Genomic DNA, 18253 nt, shown 5'->3' on the forward strand with positions numbered 1-18253 from the left:
GGAGCAGGGTAGTGACATGACTTTCTTTGTATTTCAAATATATTGTTCAGGGAACAGGCAGTAGTCAATAAAGGATAGAAGGAGAAATGTAAGGTGTCAGGGGGACTAGTTAGAAAGCTGTTACAATGCTAGTTTAGTCAAGAGATGAGAGATTATGCAACCAGGATGACAAAGGGGATGTTTGAGGGACTGAGGATATATTGTGAAAGTAGAGCAAATAGGAATCGATAATGAGCTGAATATGCAAGCGTGAGTTAAAGATAATTACTCTTACATTGTTGCCCTGAGAAAATGGGTGAATATTTGTGGTAGCTGCTGAAATGGAGAACCTCGGAGATGGATGAAGTTGGAAAATCAAGAGGACTGTTTTGGACATGTCAAATTTGAGATGCCAATTTAAGATCCCAGTAAAATTGTTGGGTAAACAATTAGATGAGCTACTTTGGAGAGGTTTGGGTTGCAGGTAAGAGTTTGGGAAACAAGTGAGAGTGTATTTCAAGCCATGGAACTGAATAATTCAGGCTCTACTTCACGGTCTTTCAGTGACCCAGGCTAACAAAGGCCTTACCATCTTGAAGCCATACCTGTTGTGGCACAAGACCTCCTCAGTCCCTGTAGTAAAGGAAAAAAGAGCCAGACGGTCTCTTTCCTGGTCTTTTGTCTTTAAGACAAGACTACTAGGTATTTACCCAAAGGATACAAAAATACTAATTTGAAGGGACACAGGCACCCTGATGTTTATAACAGCATTATCAACAATAGCCAAACTATGGAAAGGGGCCAAATGTCCATTGACTGATAAATGGATAAAGAAGTGGTATGCATACACAATGGAATATTAGCCATAAAAAAAGAATGAAATCTTGCCATTTGCAATGACTTGGATAGAGCTAGAGAGTATAATGCTAAGCAAAATAAATCAGTGAAAGACAAGGACCATATGATTTCACTCTTATGTGGCATTTAAGAAACAAAACAAATAAGCAAGGGAAAAGAAAAAGGGACAAACCAAGAAACAGCCTCTTAACTATAGAGAACAAACTGACGGTTATGTTAAGTGATCCATCACTGAATTCTACTCCTCAAACCAATAGTACACTATGTGTTAACTAGAATTTAAATAAAAACTTGAAAAAAAATATAAAGGGATATAAAGAACTTTGGGGGCACCTGGCTGGTTCAGTCAGTAGAGCATGCAACTCTGATCTTAGGGTTGTAGGTTCGAGCCCCATGTTGGGTGTCGAGATTACTTAAAAATGAGATCTTAAAAAAAAAAAAAAAAAGATAAGTGACATTTGTCCCTTTCCCCTATAGTTTATTGGCCAGAAGCAGTCAATGCCCTTGCCTTACTGTAGGAGCTGAGAAATGTGGAAAAATATATGAATGTTGGGTGATTACTGCTGTCTTTCACATAATATCTCACTTGTTTTTTTAGGGCTCGACTAACAGTTGTTTATATTTTTAATTTTTTTGGTTTTATTTTAATTCCAGTATAGTTAACATACAGTGTTACATTAGTTTCAGGTGTACGATTCAGCACTTCATACATCACTCATTGCTCATCACAAGTGCCCTCCTTAATCCCCATCACCTATTCCACCCATCCCCCATTAACCTCACTTCTGGCAACCATCAGTATGTTCTCTGTAGTTAAGAGTCTGTTTCTTGGTTTGCCTCTCTCTCTCTTTTTTCTTTGCTCATTTGTTTCTTAAATTCCACATATGAGTGAAATCATATGGTACTTGTCTTTCCCTGACTGACTTATTTTGCTTAGCATTATACTCTCTAGCTCCATCCAAGTCATTGCAAATGGCAAGATTACATTCTTTTTTGTGGTTGAATAATATTTCATTGACACACACACACACACACACACCCATATCTTTATTCATCTATCGATAGACAGTTGGGCTGCTTCCATAATTTAGTTATTATAAATAGTGCTGCAGTAAATATAGGGGTGCATGTACCCTTTGAATTAGTATTTTCATATTCTTCGGGTGAATACACAGTAGTGTGATTACTAGATGTTACGGCAATTCTATTTTTAACTTTTTAAGGAAACTCTATACTGTTTTCCACAGTGGCTGCGCTAGTTTGCATTCCTACCAATCTTGCAAGAGGGTTCCTTTTTCTCCACATCCTCACCAACACTTGTTTCTTACGTTTTTGATTCCAGCCATTCTGACAGGTGTGAGGTGATATCTCATTGTAGTTTTGATGTGCATTTCCCTGATGATGAGGGACGATGAGCACCTTTTCATGTGTCTGTTGGACATCTGTACATCTTCTTTGGGGAAATGTCTGTTCGTGTCTTCTGCCTTAATTTTTCAGTGTTGAGTTTTATAAGTTCTTTATATATTTTGGATACTAACCCTCATAGTATTTCACTTCTATGTAGGAAAATATAGCTACAGGGGGGAAAAAATCCTTATCAAAATATTAAGATAAGCCCACAGTATTTTTGTGCTTTTTTTAAAACAGTAACTAAGTAATTATCTAGGACCAAGGCAAAACTCATGTTATAGTGGCAATGCCAAGGGGTGGCTTAGAAGTGGTAGGATAAGAAGGTTTTAGCTTTTCTCAGTAGCATCTGTCATTTTATACCAACCAAATCTTTGCCAAATCTGATGTAGGCAATTAATATTTTCTCTCATATAATGTAAAATATCTGCAAATGAATCTTCAGACTCCTTTCCCACCAGAAAACTCATAAAAACCTCCTAGGAAAAAATTCCAGAGTCAGGACTATTATAATGATGAAAAAGAAAAGATGCTGATATCTAAATAAGCTATCTCAATTAAGTTTGCCCACCTCAAAAATGAAATAGAACAGTAAAACAGATTGTCAAATTAAGTCCTCTGAAGGTAGAGTGCCCCCCCTTTTTTCCCTCTGGGTTCAATGGAATCTCTTTAGATGATTTTCAAGACTATATATTAGATCATTGCAATTGATATAACACTTAACACAAAGAGAACTTCTTGTAGTGATCTATTTTGTAAATGTTTTCCAGCCTCTTCTTTTGAAGGTTGCATTCCAGATTGCAAGTTCTGAATAGGATTATTTTGAAAGCAAATATTTATGTGTTTAAAAAGCCCAAAGACCTTGTTCTTTTCTGTCTAAACACCAGCTAGAAAAATCAATATTGTCTTTTAAAAGGAAATGGTTTGTCTGCTTAAGCATCATCAGGATGCTTTCTAACAACACTAAGGCATTTAATTTTGGAAAAACAAAAATTAAGAAGAATTTTTAAGGAACAGTGGGGCAAGGGGAAAACTAACAGGTGATGAACTTTAAGAGTGTTGCCACTTTTGAATACAATGACTCAAATAATGGCATTAGTTACACATGTCTGCATTGTCTAAACAATTGTTCGTTGTCTTATAGAATGATTGTTAGGTTTTGCTGTTTGCCTGGGATAGAATATACTAAATATTGGGCTTTTTTCCCCCCTGTGCCCAAATCTGGTTGCTTACTTGTCTTAAAGAAACATGTTAAACACAGACCTTGTCAAAAATAATCTAAGAAATGCAATCTTCTCACAATTATTTAGTCATTCCAGTCATTTTTAATATTGATAGTCATGAGCAGATCATGTCACCATGGTATTTTTATATAAAAATTAGTAGCACTGTTGTTTTTAATTCTCAACTAGAAAGCATCGTTTTATGATCATCAATGGAAATATTCCTTTTAATTTCATATATTCTGCTATTATATAAATTGAAATTAAGTAATTAAAGTACACATGTGTGTAAAAGCCATTTCATTTTAGCTTATTTATTAACTCACTTATCCAAGAACTTGAGGTGGCTCACATTAATTCATAAAACAATACAGGAAAAAAAATAAAGAAAAATCAGGTCTGTGGTAAACCTAGATAGAATATAAGTTCAAGAAGAAGAGAGAAGTTAGAACACATAAGTATTCATTGTAAGCATTATATTTCTATAAATTTATCATGAAATCTATTGTGGCGAATAAAAGACACTAGGAAAATATGAGGATTAGAATTTTTATTAAAGAGAAACAGCCACATTATCACACAGCCCAGTTAAGCTTTGATTATGAGATGCTAAATTAATACCAACTTACATTTATTTGATTAATTATTCCATCGACGAAGTATAAGTACTTGGTGATAAATATTTGCCTTTGAAAAGTCATAACCAAAGGAAAAGCTGTTTTTTATATCTATTTCATGTACTAATTGGTTGCTAGTAAGAAAATCAGTGTAGTGGCAGCTGCATATGCAATTGAATTTGATGGCATTATAATTATAGAGGGGAAAACACTGCTAGCAAAGTAAACAGAGTGAAACCGTACTAAATCGAAAATAGCACAAACTGATTTGTGTGTTTCTCTGAAAAATTCCAGGTGTTGTCAAAGTGGATTATGGAGATGTGTCAGTCAGAAAAACACTAAGAGAAAATCTGAAGTGTAAGCCCTTTTCTTGGTACCTTGAAAACATCTATCCGGACTCCCAGATCCCAAGACGTTATTACTCACTTGGTGAGGTATGAATTATTTATTTTGGTTAAGTTATAAATATATTTTGCAAATGGAGCAATTTCTAAGGAGCTCAATATTTTTTATGTTATGAATAAAATGCTTTCAGGGTTTTTAAATCTATTTTAAATAACTTCTCAAGTCACTTATGGTCTCAAGGACCAGAAAGGTCTTTATCATTGGGATTTGCCAAAGTAAGGGGATAGTTTAAGACTAAATAGTATTTTCTTATTTCTTTACCAACAGTTCAGAAACTTTTTAGTTATATGGACCTTACACTCTTAAAATTTACTGTGAACCCCAAGAGCTTTGGTTTAAGTGGGTTAAAACTATTAATATTTAATGTATTGAAACTAAACCTGAGAACTGTAAAACCCATTTATTAATTCATTAAAAATGTTATCCATTACATGTTAATATAAGTAATGAATTTTTAAAAATAAATATATTTTCCAAAGCAAAATCAAATAGTAAGATTAGCATCAATTATATTTTTGTCAATTGCATTACTGTCTGGCCTAATAGAAGTTAATTGGAGTCTGTTTTGGTATTCAGTCTGCTGTAATATCACACAACATGTAGCCTCTGAGAGACTCCTTGTACTTCATGAGAAGTGAAAGTGAAAACCGCAAGTAATATCTTAGTGTTGTTAAAATCGTGTTGACTTTGTAGGCCCTTTGAAAATCATTGATCCTCTACCACTGTTTTCCAAAATATCTATTTTTTTATTTTTTAATTTAAATTCAGTTGATTAGCAAATAATGTAATATTGGCTTCAGAGGTAGAGGTCAATGATTCATCAGTCTTACATAACACCCAGAACTCGTTACATTATGTGCCCTCCTTAATATGTTTTCCAAAATATCTACTATCTGTAAAAATACATAGTTGGCTTCATTATGACTATATAAACATATTCAGAATATATATTCAGTTGCTCAAAATAAGAACCATTCCCTTTATGAATTATATGTCCCAAATTTGTAATTTCCCACTTAATAGGGATCAGTTTTGGGAATCAAAACTAATTTAATATTGGTTGTAATTAAAGCATTTTGACAGAAATGATACAATGCACTTGGAAGATAATTATTAATTAAGTTTGTCCTTAGATTGAAATTGCCATTTTCTTAGGTCATAATAGAATATCTGAAAATGTGTAGCATACATTACAACACTTTTTTGGTTCATTTGCCAAAAATAACAATCTGTAACTTTATCTACTCTGTCAATTTAATCCATAAACATAATTTATTTATGATTAACTAGAAAATAATTGAAGCAAAAAATACTGAGACTGAGTGGACCCCTAGCAGAATTGTTTTTTAAAGGCTGTTTTTCTGTGTCCACATCCCTGCTCTAGTTGTCAAATCTCCTCTTCCTTATTAGCCATGTAAATATCTCTTTACAGAATCATTCTTTTAACCTTAATCTGAATAACGTAGTGCAGAGATTCCAGTGTCATAACAGTGAATGTGTGACTTTTTTTTTTTTTTTAAGATTTGTTTATTTATTTTAGAGAGAGCATGGGGAAGAGGGGCAGAAGAAAAGGGGGAGAGAGTGAGAGAAAGTAGCAGACTCCCCGCTGAGCCCAAAGCCCATCATGGGGCTTGATCTCAAGACCCTGAGATCATGACCTGAGCCAAAATCGAGTTGGCTGCTTAACTGACTGAGCCACCCCCACACTGTATACAACTTTCTAAGTGTGACTCTAGTTACTTAATAGTCCTGTGTCTCAGGGTTTTATTTTTTATTTTTTTAATTTTTGATTGCTCTTTTTTAACAGGGAGGGTTGTTACCATTGTTTTCAATGTAACATTTCTATTTAAGCACTGTTACAGGGATTTATATTCAATACATGGATTATGTGAGTGCTCTTTAAACCAGAACACTGTTTATATGCTAGTTATTATGATCTAGTGCTTCTGAAGATCCCCAATATCTAGTACTTTCATTTCTTTACTGAAAAGTTTGTTTGAACAATTGTGAACCTGACTTGCACCCTAAGAAGAAGGGCATGTTTCTATTCTTAGAGTGTTACTCCCGCTGCAGTCAGGGGACCCAGCTGATAAGTGAACATTGATTACTTTTTCTAAAAGTATAACCAGGGCCTATAACAAAACAGATATGAGTAAGGAGGGCTTTTTAGAAATGTTCTGGGGCCACCAGAGTGACTCCTGAGAAAGGACTCTAAAACAGAACCTAGATGTTTACTTCCATGTTAAAAATCCAATTTTGTGGTTTCCTGCACTACATCAAGGGAGCCTAATTAACCGACTTCCTGAAAAAGTAAAAATATAGTGTGGGCAAATTCCTTTGTTCAGCCTACTGATTTTTTTTTATTTTTTTATTTTAATTAATGATTTTTTATTATATTATGTTAGTCACCATGCAGTACATCCCCGGTTTCCGATGTAAAGCTCGATGATTCATTAGTTGCGTATAACACCCAGTGCACCATGCAATATGTGCCCTCCTTACTACCCATCACTGGTCTATCCCATTCCCCCACCCCCCTCCCCTCTGAGGCCCTCAGTTTGTTTCTCATAGTCCATAGTCTCTCATGTTTCATTCCCCCTTCTGATTACCCCCCCTTTCTTTATCTCTTTCTTCCCCTACCGATCTTCCTAGTTCTTATGTTCCATAGATGAGAGAAATCATATGATAGTTGTCTTTCTCTGCTTGACTTATTTCACTTAGCATTATCTCCTCCAGTGCCGTCCATGTTGTAGCAAATGTTGAGAATTCGTTCTTTCTGATAGCTGGGTAATATTCCATTGTATATATGGACCACAACTTCTTAATCCAGTCATCTGTTGAATTAACTGTCTTCTTTTTTTTTTTTTAAGATTTTATTTATTTATTTGACAGAGATAGAGACAGCCAGCGAGAGAGGGAACACAAGCAGGGGAAGTGGGAGAGGAAGAAACAGGCTCATAGCAGAGGAGCCTGATGTGGGGCTCGATCCCATAACGCTGGGGTCACACCCTGAGCTGAAGGCAGATGCTTTAACCACTGTGCCACCCAGGCGCCCCATGAATTAGCTGTCTTCTGTGATAGATCAGGGGCAATATTTTAATGTGCAGAAATAGTTTGAAAGAAAGACTGTACCTTTCTGGGTTTTTGAAACATATCTGAGAAGAGGCAGCTCATTGTATTAAAAAAATCCCAGGCCTTGGAGGTAAGCAGAGGAAGGTTTAAATCCTGACCTCATAGCTTAGGACCTGAGTGGCTCTAGGTATCCTCTCTGGTCCCTGTTGGCAATGTGAATATAATCCTAAAGGGATATAGCAATGATTGAAGATCTAGAACATTTAGCACAGTGCCTGGCAAGCAGTAGTAGCAGCACCAGTAGTAATAGTTATTGTAATTATTATAGCCACCACTTACTGATTTCTTTTAAGTCCAACATTATGCTAGATGCTTTATAACAATTATATTATTTAAAAATCTCAACTCCATGACTTGGGTTTTGTTATGATCCCGCTTTAAAATGGAAACTGACATGTAGCAAGTTTATGTGATTCACCTATGGGTCATTGAGCTCACTATTAAAGTCAGAATTCAAATAGATGTTAGTCTGACACTAATGCTCACTTTTTCTTTAAGCTAGAAAGACAAAATAGCTTGTATTATTATAGTTTATTTATTCAAAATGCTTTTGTTAAATAAGAGGTAGAGTTGGAACCTATATGTTACGGGCTAAGGATGCAAAGTCAAATAAGCGAAGCCCTTTACTCTTAAGCCATTCTTCTGAAAGGCAGCAGGAGAGATGGCAACAAAGAAACAAATAGTTAAGAAATTCAGAGAAATAGGGGCATCTGGGTGGCTCAGTCAGGCATCCAACTGTTGATTTTGGCTCAGGTCACGATCTTGGGGTCATGGGATCAAGCCCTGGGTTGGGCTTGGAGCTCATTGGGGAGTCTGCTTGAGATTCTCTCTCCCTCACCCTCTACCCCTCCCCAACCCCCCCCCGTGCTCTCTCTTTCTCTCTCTCCCAAATAAATAAATAAATCTTAAAAAAAAAAAAAAAAGAAATTCCCTCTCTCTCCCAAATAAATAAATCTTAAAAAAAAAAAAGAAAGAGAAATAAAAGGTGCCCTACATGAAGGATATAGTCATGCTATAAACTGCTGCTTCAAAACCCCTAATAAATTCAAAAAAATCTGTGAGATGTGTTAAGTTTTATACTTTGTAGGATATTAATGTGCTGTAGTTTTCCACTTTAGAACCAGCCTTAAAGAGATGCAATCCAGCATCTGTTTCCATGGAAACAGAAGGACAATTTTACCAAGCACTACTTCCCAATTTGATTTTGCATAGTCATGTATACATAATTTAAGACGGACATTTTGATAATGAGTTTGGGATGAACTGTTAATGGGCAACAGATATTTACTTAAAGCTTTTTCTTACTGCCTGCCTGCCATTAACCATTTTTAGAAGAAACTGAAAAGCTATCTTTCTATATGAAGGTATTTTTTTTTTTCAGATAGTTAGAGCCTCAAAGTGGTATCAGGTGTCCAACCTACTTATCAAGACAACAAATTGTTTGTGGTATATATATTTTTCATATGTACTGATCGCTTAATTTAAAATGAAATTGGTAAGATTTAACAATTTACAATTTCCTTAAGTTTTGGTGTTGTTCCAAGCCTATTATTTTATATTGCAGTATAGTGGTGAATATACACTCTTCTCTGTCAGTTTCTCTTTATAACCTTCTTAGCTGTATTGGAAGATGCAAATATGATATTCAGTTTCTCCTTATCCTGTATCATCACCAAAATAATCATTAGGAAAATTTTTGATATCAGTATCTTAATTTGTTATGTTTGAATTTTATTCAGGTAATTGAAACTTTCTTTAAGCAGCCCATGAATTACATGCAATCTCCAATGGGAAGTTAAAAGCTGTGCAATTGCTTTGAACTAAAACCTTTAAGTAGCTTAATGAAGCATGTGCCTTTTAGGCTCAGTAAGCATATCATAATGGAATAAGGAAGTCAAGTTTTTTGCAGCATTAAATTCTTTCTTAACCAGCCCCTTAGCTTATATAGATTAAACATGTCAGGTTTTGATCTTGTAAATATAAAGGCGAATTCAAGTACAGTAGGATTGAAAAACGGGATTCTAAAGTCACAATGCTTCGAATTTGGGGGCCTATGACAAGCCAACATTTTGAGAAAAAAAAATGTATTGTGAGCTATGTAGGACAACAGGGAGAAGTGGATTTCTGTAACCAAGTGACTTAACTCTTGGGGCTTACAATTTACATTTGCTTACAATTTACATCTTGCTTCAGAGATGTTTAGACATTAGTCTCTGCATTTCAGGCCGCCTTCTCAACCTCAGAGTTCCTTTTTCCTTTTGTACCCTTTAACCATGACAGCTAGTTAGGGTTCTGGTACATACTGGTACTGTATTCCATAAATGTTGTTAAAAAGCAAATTTATGTAACTAAAAATAGGCACTTGAAGCTGTTCGGCTGCAGAGATTAAGGGTACAATCCGTGACTGCCAAATGTAGACGCTAAAACGCTTAGAGATTTACCCTCTGTTGGTAATCAGATCTATTTATAGACTCACAGTCTTCCTGACCTTTCACTAGGATAACCAGTGAGGAAACCTCATTTTAGATGACTGACATTAATGCGCTCATTCTCTTTGCCCACAATTCTATTTCGCAAACTCTTCGTGACCCAGTAGCTAATTTTCAGCGTAGGCTAACTGAACATGCTTTATGTACAGGGAAAAAAGAAGATGTTACTTTTCATCGGAAGTTAATTTTAAAGACTGTTGGGCTGTGTAGCCCCACTTTGTTCACTTCGTGAACAAAGTGAGTGACTTTATCACCTGAAAAAATATTTTTTACTTCACACTTCTGGTAATTAGACTAGAACCAATTCTAATTTTATTACTCAGGTAGATATTGGCACAATGATGGCAAACTATATGCCCGCTGGGCATTTATTGAATTCTCCCAGTATTCTTGTTTATTTTTGTTATCCACCAAAATAAATGAAAATGGTCAGTTTTCTGTGTTCTTTACTTTGTGTATGTGTTGGACAGGGGTTGGTATATCATGTAATCAGAATTTTTAAATCATCATTAATCAAGGTATTTATATGTGTGTGTGTGTGTGTGTGTGTATACACACATTTGTTTGTTTATTTATTTATTTATTTATTTATTTATTTATTTATTTTATTTGAGAGAAAGAGAGAGTGCCTGAAGGGGGGCAGGCAAGGCAGAGGGAGAGGGTGAGAGAGAATCCTAAGCAGACGCCATCCCCAGCACAGAGCCCTACGCAGGGCTCAGTCTCACAACCCTGAGATCATAACCTGAGCCGAAATCAAGAGTCAGATGCTTAACCAAATGAGCCACCCTGGGGCCCTAACAGGGCATTTGAAACCCAGGTCTATGTAAACAGTAAGCTTGGATTTGTTAAATATATAGATTTTGCACTCATCCTTCCGATTTATGCACAATTTGGTAAAGAGAAAATATACTTAAATGCATATTCACTAGAACAATTATAATATGGAAACATTAACATTAAACTGGAATTCACTGCAAATGTGCCTATTTTCTTCTTTTCAAGTAAAGAGAAAGCAAAGGAGGTTGACATATGTAAAATAATGATAATGAGTAACAATGTGCAATTGAAGGATAAGCATGTGTTGGAGTAATTAAAGCAAAAAAAAAAGCTAGTTTAAGTTTAGATTATTATCTTTAGAATGGATTTTACATATTGGTTTTGAAATGCAAAGGTATGAGGGTGAGGCGGAGTATATGCCCCCTTTTTTTTTTAATTGAGAGTTTTCATTGTTTCTTGCTGTTACAATCCAGCAGAGGGAGCAAAAGCTAATGAACAAACTATGTAAGTGGTAAGAACATTACCAGCGATGCCGCTGAGTAGAAACATTTAGAAAAAGGCTTGCTGATTTCAAACATAAAAACACAAGTGGGAAAAATACTCTCAATTTTATGTCATTAAAAATTGTTTTCAAGCAATAAAAGATTATGTGTAAACAAAGGAATCTCAAAGCAGACAACAATTAAAACTATGCTGGCCCTATGCCACATATTCAAAGCTGTACCATAACATAAAGAATGATTTAAAAGAATTTTCCAGATCTGAGAACTTCCGGTGTGCTCTATTTATGTGGATACAGGTAATAAAACAGAATCTGTAAGGAATTTCTAATGAGTGAAGATCAGCAGTGGTTGTTTGCCTCGGTTTTTCTCAGAATTAATGGCATGACCAAGTAATTGGTATTGTCAGATAATATGGTACCAGTGACAAGATCAAGGTCTTTCCTAAAATTCACTTTTTTGCTTAGACACCATTCTATGAGGTCCCAGGGTATTCTTAGAAAGGTTCTGAATTAAAAAATCACACAAGATCATCCTAAATCAGATCATCCTTTGCATCTCAAAACTAAGGTGCATAGATTGAAACTTCCTGTATGCCAATATCTTATCCTTTGCAGTAAGATTTGCTTGATGAGGATTGTCAGTACACATTAGTGACCATTTTTCTATTTTGAAGAGAATATAGCAGATTTCCTAGTGTTGAGTTCATTGACTTGAGAACAACCTGATGTACACTAGCCTGCCTTCTAAGTGTGCATGGAGTTTTTTTTTAGTCTGAGTATTATAGGCCTAGTGACATAAACATTTTGATATTGTCTCTATCTAGATGAAGTGTCTCTTTTATTTATTTATTTTAGTTGGCTACTGATATTCCTGTTCCTGACATTCTGTGCCCCATCCTATTTGTGTCTAATGTCATCCTGGCCATAGCCAAAATTATTTACATGGCCTCAGTCCAACAGTGTGGCATTCAGCAGCTTGTCTTCTTGACTTGGTCCCCTAGGTCTGATCCCAGCCTGCTTTCATGTTTCTTGTTCCATGTGTCTTCACCATTGTCTGCATGACCTATTGTAACCTTTACTCTGGTTAGCTACTACCCCGCCTTTACTTGCTCCTTCCACACCTCCTTTCTGACAAATACTGCCTGCCTATCTGGATGTCAGGATTATAATAACTTTCAATTCTTTATTTGTACAAACTTTTTAACTTCATTGTATCTTAATAATTTTTTCATTTATGAAATGGGGGTAATAGGTTAGTAGTAAATATTACCTGCTACACATAAGTGCTTGGAACAGCACATGGCACATACAATTATGATTGCTAGTTATTATTGGTGGTGGTGGTAGTGGTAGTCACCACATCTCATTCTGACAGCTGTTCTAAGCCACTGACTCCTATTTGTTTTTAATCTAGATCCCAAGTCTAGCCAACCTCACCCAATTTGACTTGAGTTTCTATTTTGTACCTTCTTAGCCCCTTCTATATCCTAAGGGACAGAATATTACATGTCTAGAAATTAACAAACCACTTTGTGGAATAGTTAGAACATATCCCAAATAGCACAAGATTCTTTTCATGAAGTCCCCCAAATCTGTCTATCTTGGAAATTGGGGGAAAAAAATAGTGGCAGCAGTGACATAATTAAAACAGAACGAGCATCCAGGATAGCAAAACCAAAAATTGATGGAAAACACTGACCACAAAATTAGATGGCAGGTGTTCTCACAAATCCCAAAATATGAGCGGCCAGTTTCATGACCATGTGATACTCCATGGAAGGAAAGCAAAGGAAAGCGATGAGAGGTCTGATGGAAATGATAACACCCAAATTGCAAACAGATACTCATGAGAAATTGCTTCAGGCCAATTCGAGAATAGTAGCTGAAATTGGGAGAGGTGTTTTCATACAATCCAATTTGTCAGTCAGTGAAAAATCCCCTTTCTAATGTCTGAAAGGCCTGAGCACCCTGAGAGACCTGTGAATTCTTAAAACTCACTAGCTTAAGTGCCTTCTTAGGAGAAACTTTAAGGAATAGAGCCCAATTGAGAAGGTAGAGACAATAGGGACAAAGGAAATGGTAAGTCCAGATGAAAATAGGAGCGATGAACAGAACCCGGAGATCTCAAAAAATAGAAGGCAATTTTTTTTTTTTCAACTCTTCAGAAGAGTGCAGGGACAGGAAAGATAGACTTGTAAAGTTAGAAGTGGTCTCCTGTGTAAACCTTCCCTGTCAAGGACAGCTGGAAATCTTTGCCCTTCAACTTCCCTACTGGGTACTAAAGGAATCAGCTTTACTATGAAAACCTCCCTTTCTTCCACCAGCATCCAGAATTTTCAGAAAGATTCACAAAATAGCTAAGCCTCCAGCTAGCAAGTACTCCATTGTGTTCTCTTGATACAGGGGATTTCAACCCTGAATATACGCCCAAGTCATTTGCAGAGCTTTAAGCTGTCTCCTGGTCCTATTCCAGACCATTTGGATCATAATCTTTGAGGGCGAGGCCAGGAAGAAGTATATTCTAAAAGCTTACCAGATGGGAACCACTGAAAAAGAAGTTACTTTAAAAAGGAAAAATAATTGTAATTGTAACGTCACCATTTAACATCAAGAAACTGCACACCTCCCTCCAGAATGGTAGTTGCTAAACTTTGCTGCAGCTTAGAATTACCTGGGAAAGGGCGCCTGGGTGGCTCAGTCAGTTAAGCGTCTGCCTTTGGCTCGGGTCATGATCTCAGGGTCCTGGGATTGAGCTCCACATTGGGCCCCCTGCTCACCAGGGAGCCTACTACACCCTCTCCCACTTCCCCTCCCCACTGCTTGTGCTTGCTCTGTCTCTCAAATAAATAAAATCTTAAAAAAAAATTGCCTGGGGAAGAATAAAACCCCCGATGGTCAAGTTACACCCTCTACCAGCTAAATGGGAATGCGTAGACTTGGGAACCAGGCAACAGGATAAGTTTAAAGATGCCAGGTGATTCCCAAAAAGAGAAAAGAAAGAAATGGTCTCCTGATGAAACCCTCTCTTAAAGATCAGGAGACTTGGACTCATGCAATAATAAGAAGAGCAGCAACAGTAGTAAAGGATGGCCATGGTAAGAATAAAGATAATAAGGAAAATGGTCGCTCTACAAGCAAGGCAAGGACACCAAAGCTTTATGCTCGTAGCCGGGAAAAGTGTAACCTAATATTTCAAAGCAAGCTAACAGAAATCGTATAATGATAAAATGTAGAAAAGAACTCTATAAATCAAATTTAAAAATACCTCTGAAAAATAAGGACCAGAAATGCATTAAAGATTAAGAAATTAAAGAATGAATTCATTTAGAAACAAAGGCTAAATTTGAAACATCACATGAGTCAGTAATCCCATAACCCCCAATAATCCCACTTTTAATAGAAGGTGACATAGAGATATGCAACAAGATCCAAAGTAATAGGATTTCCCAGTGGGAAAAATCAAAACATTAAAACAAAATGAATGTTAATACTTATAATTTAAGAGAATGTGCCTGAAAGTAAAATTGAAACTACATATTGAAAAGGAACGCTTTGTATTTGGAAGAGTGATCCAGAATGAACAATATTCAGATGCATTGTGGTAAATCTATTGAACTTTAAAAAAAACAAAACAAAAACCAGTTTGCCCGAATGCCAAATAGACGTTTGTAAAAAAGAATAAGGTAAAGAAAAACAGATTATCAACAGACTTTTCAAAAGCAACTATTCGTGTTGGAAGTAAGTAGCATAACATTTTAAAGATACTCAAGGAAATAGATTGTGAGCCAAGGACTTCAGATATACCAAATCGATTTTCAAATATAAAGGCCACAGATATATTTATCAACATGCAAGAACTCAGAATATTGTTCCCAGTATATGGAAACATCATTTGTCCATTGACTCAAGCAAAACCTTGGAATGCTTCTTCTTTTTTTCCTTTCATAGCTCATATCCAGCTCAATCTGGAGTCTCACTTGGTTCTATCTTAAAAATATCCCAAATTTGGGACACCTATGTGGCTCAGTTGGTTGAGCGTCAGACTCTTGGTTTTGGCTCAGTTCATGATCTTAGGGTCCTGAGATCAGGTCCCAACCCCCCACCCCATCCCTCAGGGTCCAGCTCCTGGCTCTGGGCTCCATGCAAGTCTACTTGGGATTCTTTCCCTCTGTCCCTTCCTCCCCCTCTGCCCCTCATCCCACATACACTTGCACTGTCTCTCTCTATATATAAAATAAATAAATAAGTAAATAAATCTTTAAAAAAATCCCCAATTTGACCTATCCACCTCTACTGTTATCCTACTATTGTAAGCAGCCACCATGTCTAGCTGGCATGACTGCAAGAGTACCCTTGAGTGTTTCTCTGCTTCTACTTCTGCCTCCCTCTAATCTGTTCTCCACACAGCAGCCAGAGTAAGCTATTAATAGGTCATCCTCACGCTTACAAACTTATGATTTCCTACATGCTTTAGTCTTAGATACTTCTCTCCTCCGCCCCATTCGCTGCACCCTGGCCACATTGCTAGCTTGATATTTCACTCCGTTTTCTCAGCTGCAGAGAGTATTCATTTGCTATTTCCCCTCCCTGGAATGCGCTTCCATACACATGGAAATCTGGCTGCTCTGGCTTTACTAAGGTATCTTTTCTCTGCCTGGCCTTTGCTAACCCCCTACCTGAAATAGTATAGTGCTCCTTCCATCACTTTGTCTACCCTTCAAGTTCTTGATCTCCTGACATATTATGAATGTATTTGTGTATTGCACTCTTCTCTTCTAAAATATAAACTCCATGGTGGAATGGACTAGTTTACTCTGTTCGCTTCAGTATCCTCAGCACCTTAAATGGTGTTTAGCATGAAGTATACATACTCTTGATATTTGTTGAGTGAATGAGTGCATTCATAAGAGAGGTTGCAGACCAAGTGTACCTATTTTTTAAAAAATAATAATAGGTTGTTACTGGGGACAAAATGCTTTGGAAGCATTCTTGAGTTCTCTACTTACTTTGCCAAAAAGTAGGATGATATGAATCTATCAAATGTCCCTTTAAAATGCTCTGTCAGAGGATGTACTGGCCTGAATAAGGCTTTGAATCTTCTGTCATCCACCAAAGAGGCAAAATTTTATAAATGACTCAGCGTGTAGCCCCTGTAACTATTAACTAGTATCTATTCAAGTAGCATGAATCTAGCAGAGGTCCTTGGAATCAGATTCCATAGCTTACATGTAAAGGTGAATTAACCATTTTGTGAGATACTTATTCACCTAGGTATTATAATATTACACTGTTCCATATTTTTAAGGATAATAAATTACATCATTTTATTATTTCTCAAGAAGTTTGCCTTTTATGAAATGTTAACAAGAAAAATTGGTATAAAGAACTTAAAAATAAACTGGCATGTTACATATTGATTAGATTATGTGAAACAGAAACAGGTTGTTATATACATCATCTATCAATTGTTGTCTTTCTCAATCCTATCCAAGCTACAGGTCCCGAAAGATCTTTAACCTTTGCGTATAGGCTCAGTACCTGTGAGCCTGAACTAACCTCCGTCAGATAACCTAAACCTACCAGTACGGAACATGAACATGATTTTTCTTCTTGAAGCTTGTATCTTTTCTCTTTGTTTTTTTTTTTTAATATTTATTTATTTTAGAAATAGAGAAAGAAAGAGAGTGCACGAGTGAGGGGGGGTGCAGAGGGAGGGGGAGAGGGGAAGCACACTTCTTGCTGAGCAGGACATGGGGCTCCATCCAGGACCTGAGAGTCAGAAGCTTAACCTACTGAGCCACTCAGGTGCCCCTCCTTTCTCTTTAATATTCATGGTGTGTTCTGTCCTTTCTAATGGGTTGTGGCTCACATTTCCCAATGAAAGCATCTATAATCCTGCTCTAAATCTCAAGGCATTGGAACAGGGCTTGACAGTTATGCTCAGCTCTTTCCAACCCTATAAAGGATGAATTCCAATCCCTGCTCCTTCCAATTGCTGACTGGGGCCTTAATGCAAATCATACCACTTTTCCCAACTCTAGGAGCCATTACTTGACTTTTGGGTTCTGCATCATACAAAAAAGTGATTCGTATAAACCTAATCAGTTTTCTTTAGAAGTTTTTGATCTTATTCATTTGCCCATATGAAGAAATATGTGCATAGATAACTAGGTATATTCAAGTAATGTATGAGTGAACAGTAAAATATGCGTGTTCTAGTAAGAGAGATAACTTTTCAGAAGCAGATTGGACAAATATAAATACATACATGGGGTTTAGACTAAGGGAGAAAATTAAAAACATTCCATTTATTAGAAATGCATTTTTATTCATTGGTGCTTGATTTAGTAATTTTAGCATCTTTAAACACAATGAATGGCTTTTATAATTACATATGTCTCAAATATGTATTAACATTATGTTAATTATGGAACTAATGCAGTATTTGAGTATAAACCAAAAATCTTGTGTTTGCAGTTGGCAATTTAATCTTATTTGTAAGGGATTTTTAAAGTGAAATCACCATTTAGTCTTGTAATAGCTTTTCTTAGGGTCAACTCTTTTCCATTAAGTTTGGCACTAGGGATGAAAAAAAGATGTATGAGTATGTTTTAGTTACAGAAATAAACAATAATTAATCTTTATTAACATAGGATGGAACGTCTAGTAATAAAGCAATCTAAAAACACATAAATTTGAATATTTAACCAATTTCTTTCAATTCCTTTACATATGGTACCACAGGAGTTCAAGAATAGACTGGATTTTTGGGTAGAGTTTGGCAACCATCCTAATTTTAAAAGGATTTGGGGAGGAATGACTAATTTGTAATGTTTCTTCTTTCTCAGCTACTATGTTATAAAC

General features: G+C 36.2%; 1 protein-coding gene and 1 long non-coding RNA gene across 3 annotated transcripts in view; one reads left to right on the forward strand and one right to left on the reverse strand.

Annotated features, from left to right (window-relative positions):
- GALNT13 (polypeptide N-acetylgalactosaminyltransferase 13) overlaps positions 1 to 18253 on the forward strand; it is a 512016-nt gene that overhangs the window by 456448 nt on the left and 37315 nt on the right. For both annotated transcript variants that reach the window (XM_045781744.2, XM_045781753.2), the window contains exon 10: positions 4379 to 4518. In XM_045781744.2, the coding sequence (XP_045637700.1) occupies positions 4379 to 4518 (140 nt within the window). The remainder of the gene's footprint in view (positions 1 to 4378; positions 4519 to 18253) is intronic.
- LOC148110735 (uncharacterized) overlaps positions 17733 to 18253 on the reverse strand; it is a 42179-nt gene continuing 41658 nt past the window's right edge. The window contains exon 5 of the long non-coding RNA XR_015723869.1: positions 17733 to 17968. This is a non-coding gene — a long non-coding RNA (uncharacterized LOC148110735). The remainder of the gene's footprint in view (positions 17969 to 18253) is intronic.

The sequence above is a fragment of the Ursus americanus genome, chromosome 1, assembly GCF_024610735.1.
Source record: "Ursus americanus isolate L20-20 chromosome 1, mUrsAme1.1.p, whole genome shotgun sequence".
NCBI lineage: Eukaryota > Metazoa > Chordata > Mammalia > Carnivora > Ursidae > Ursus > Ursus americanus.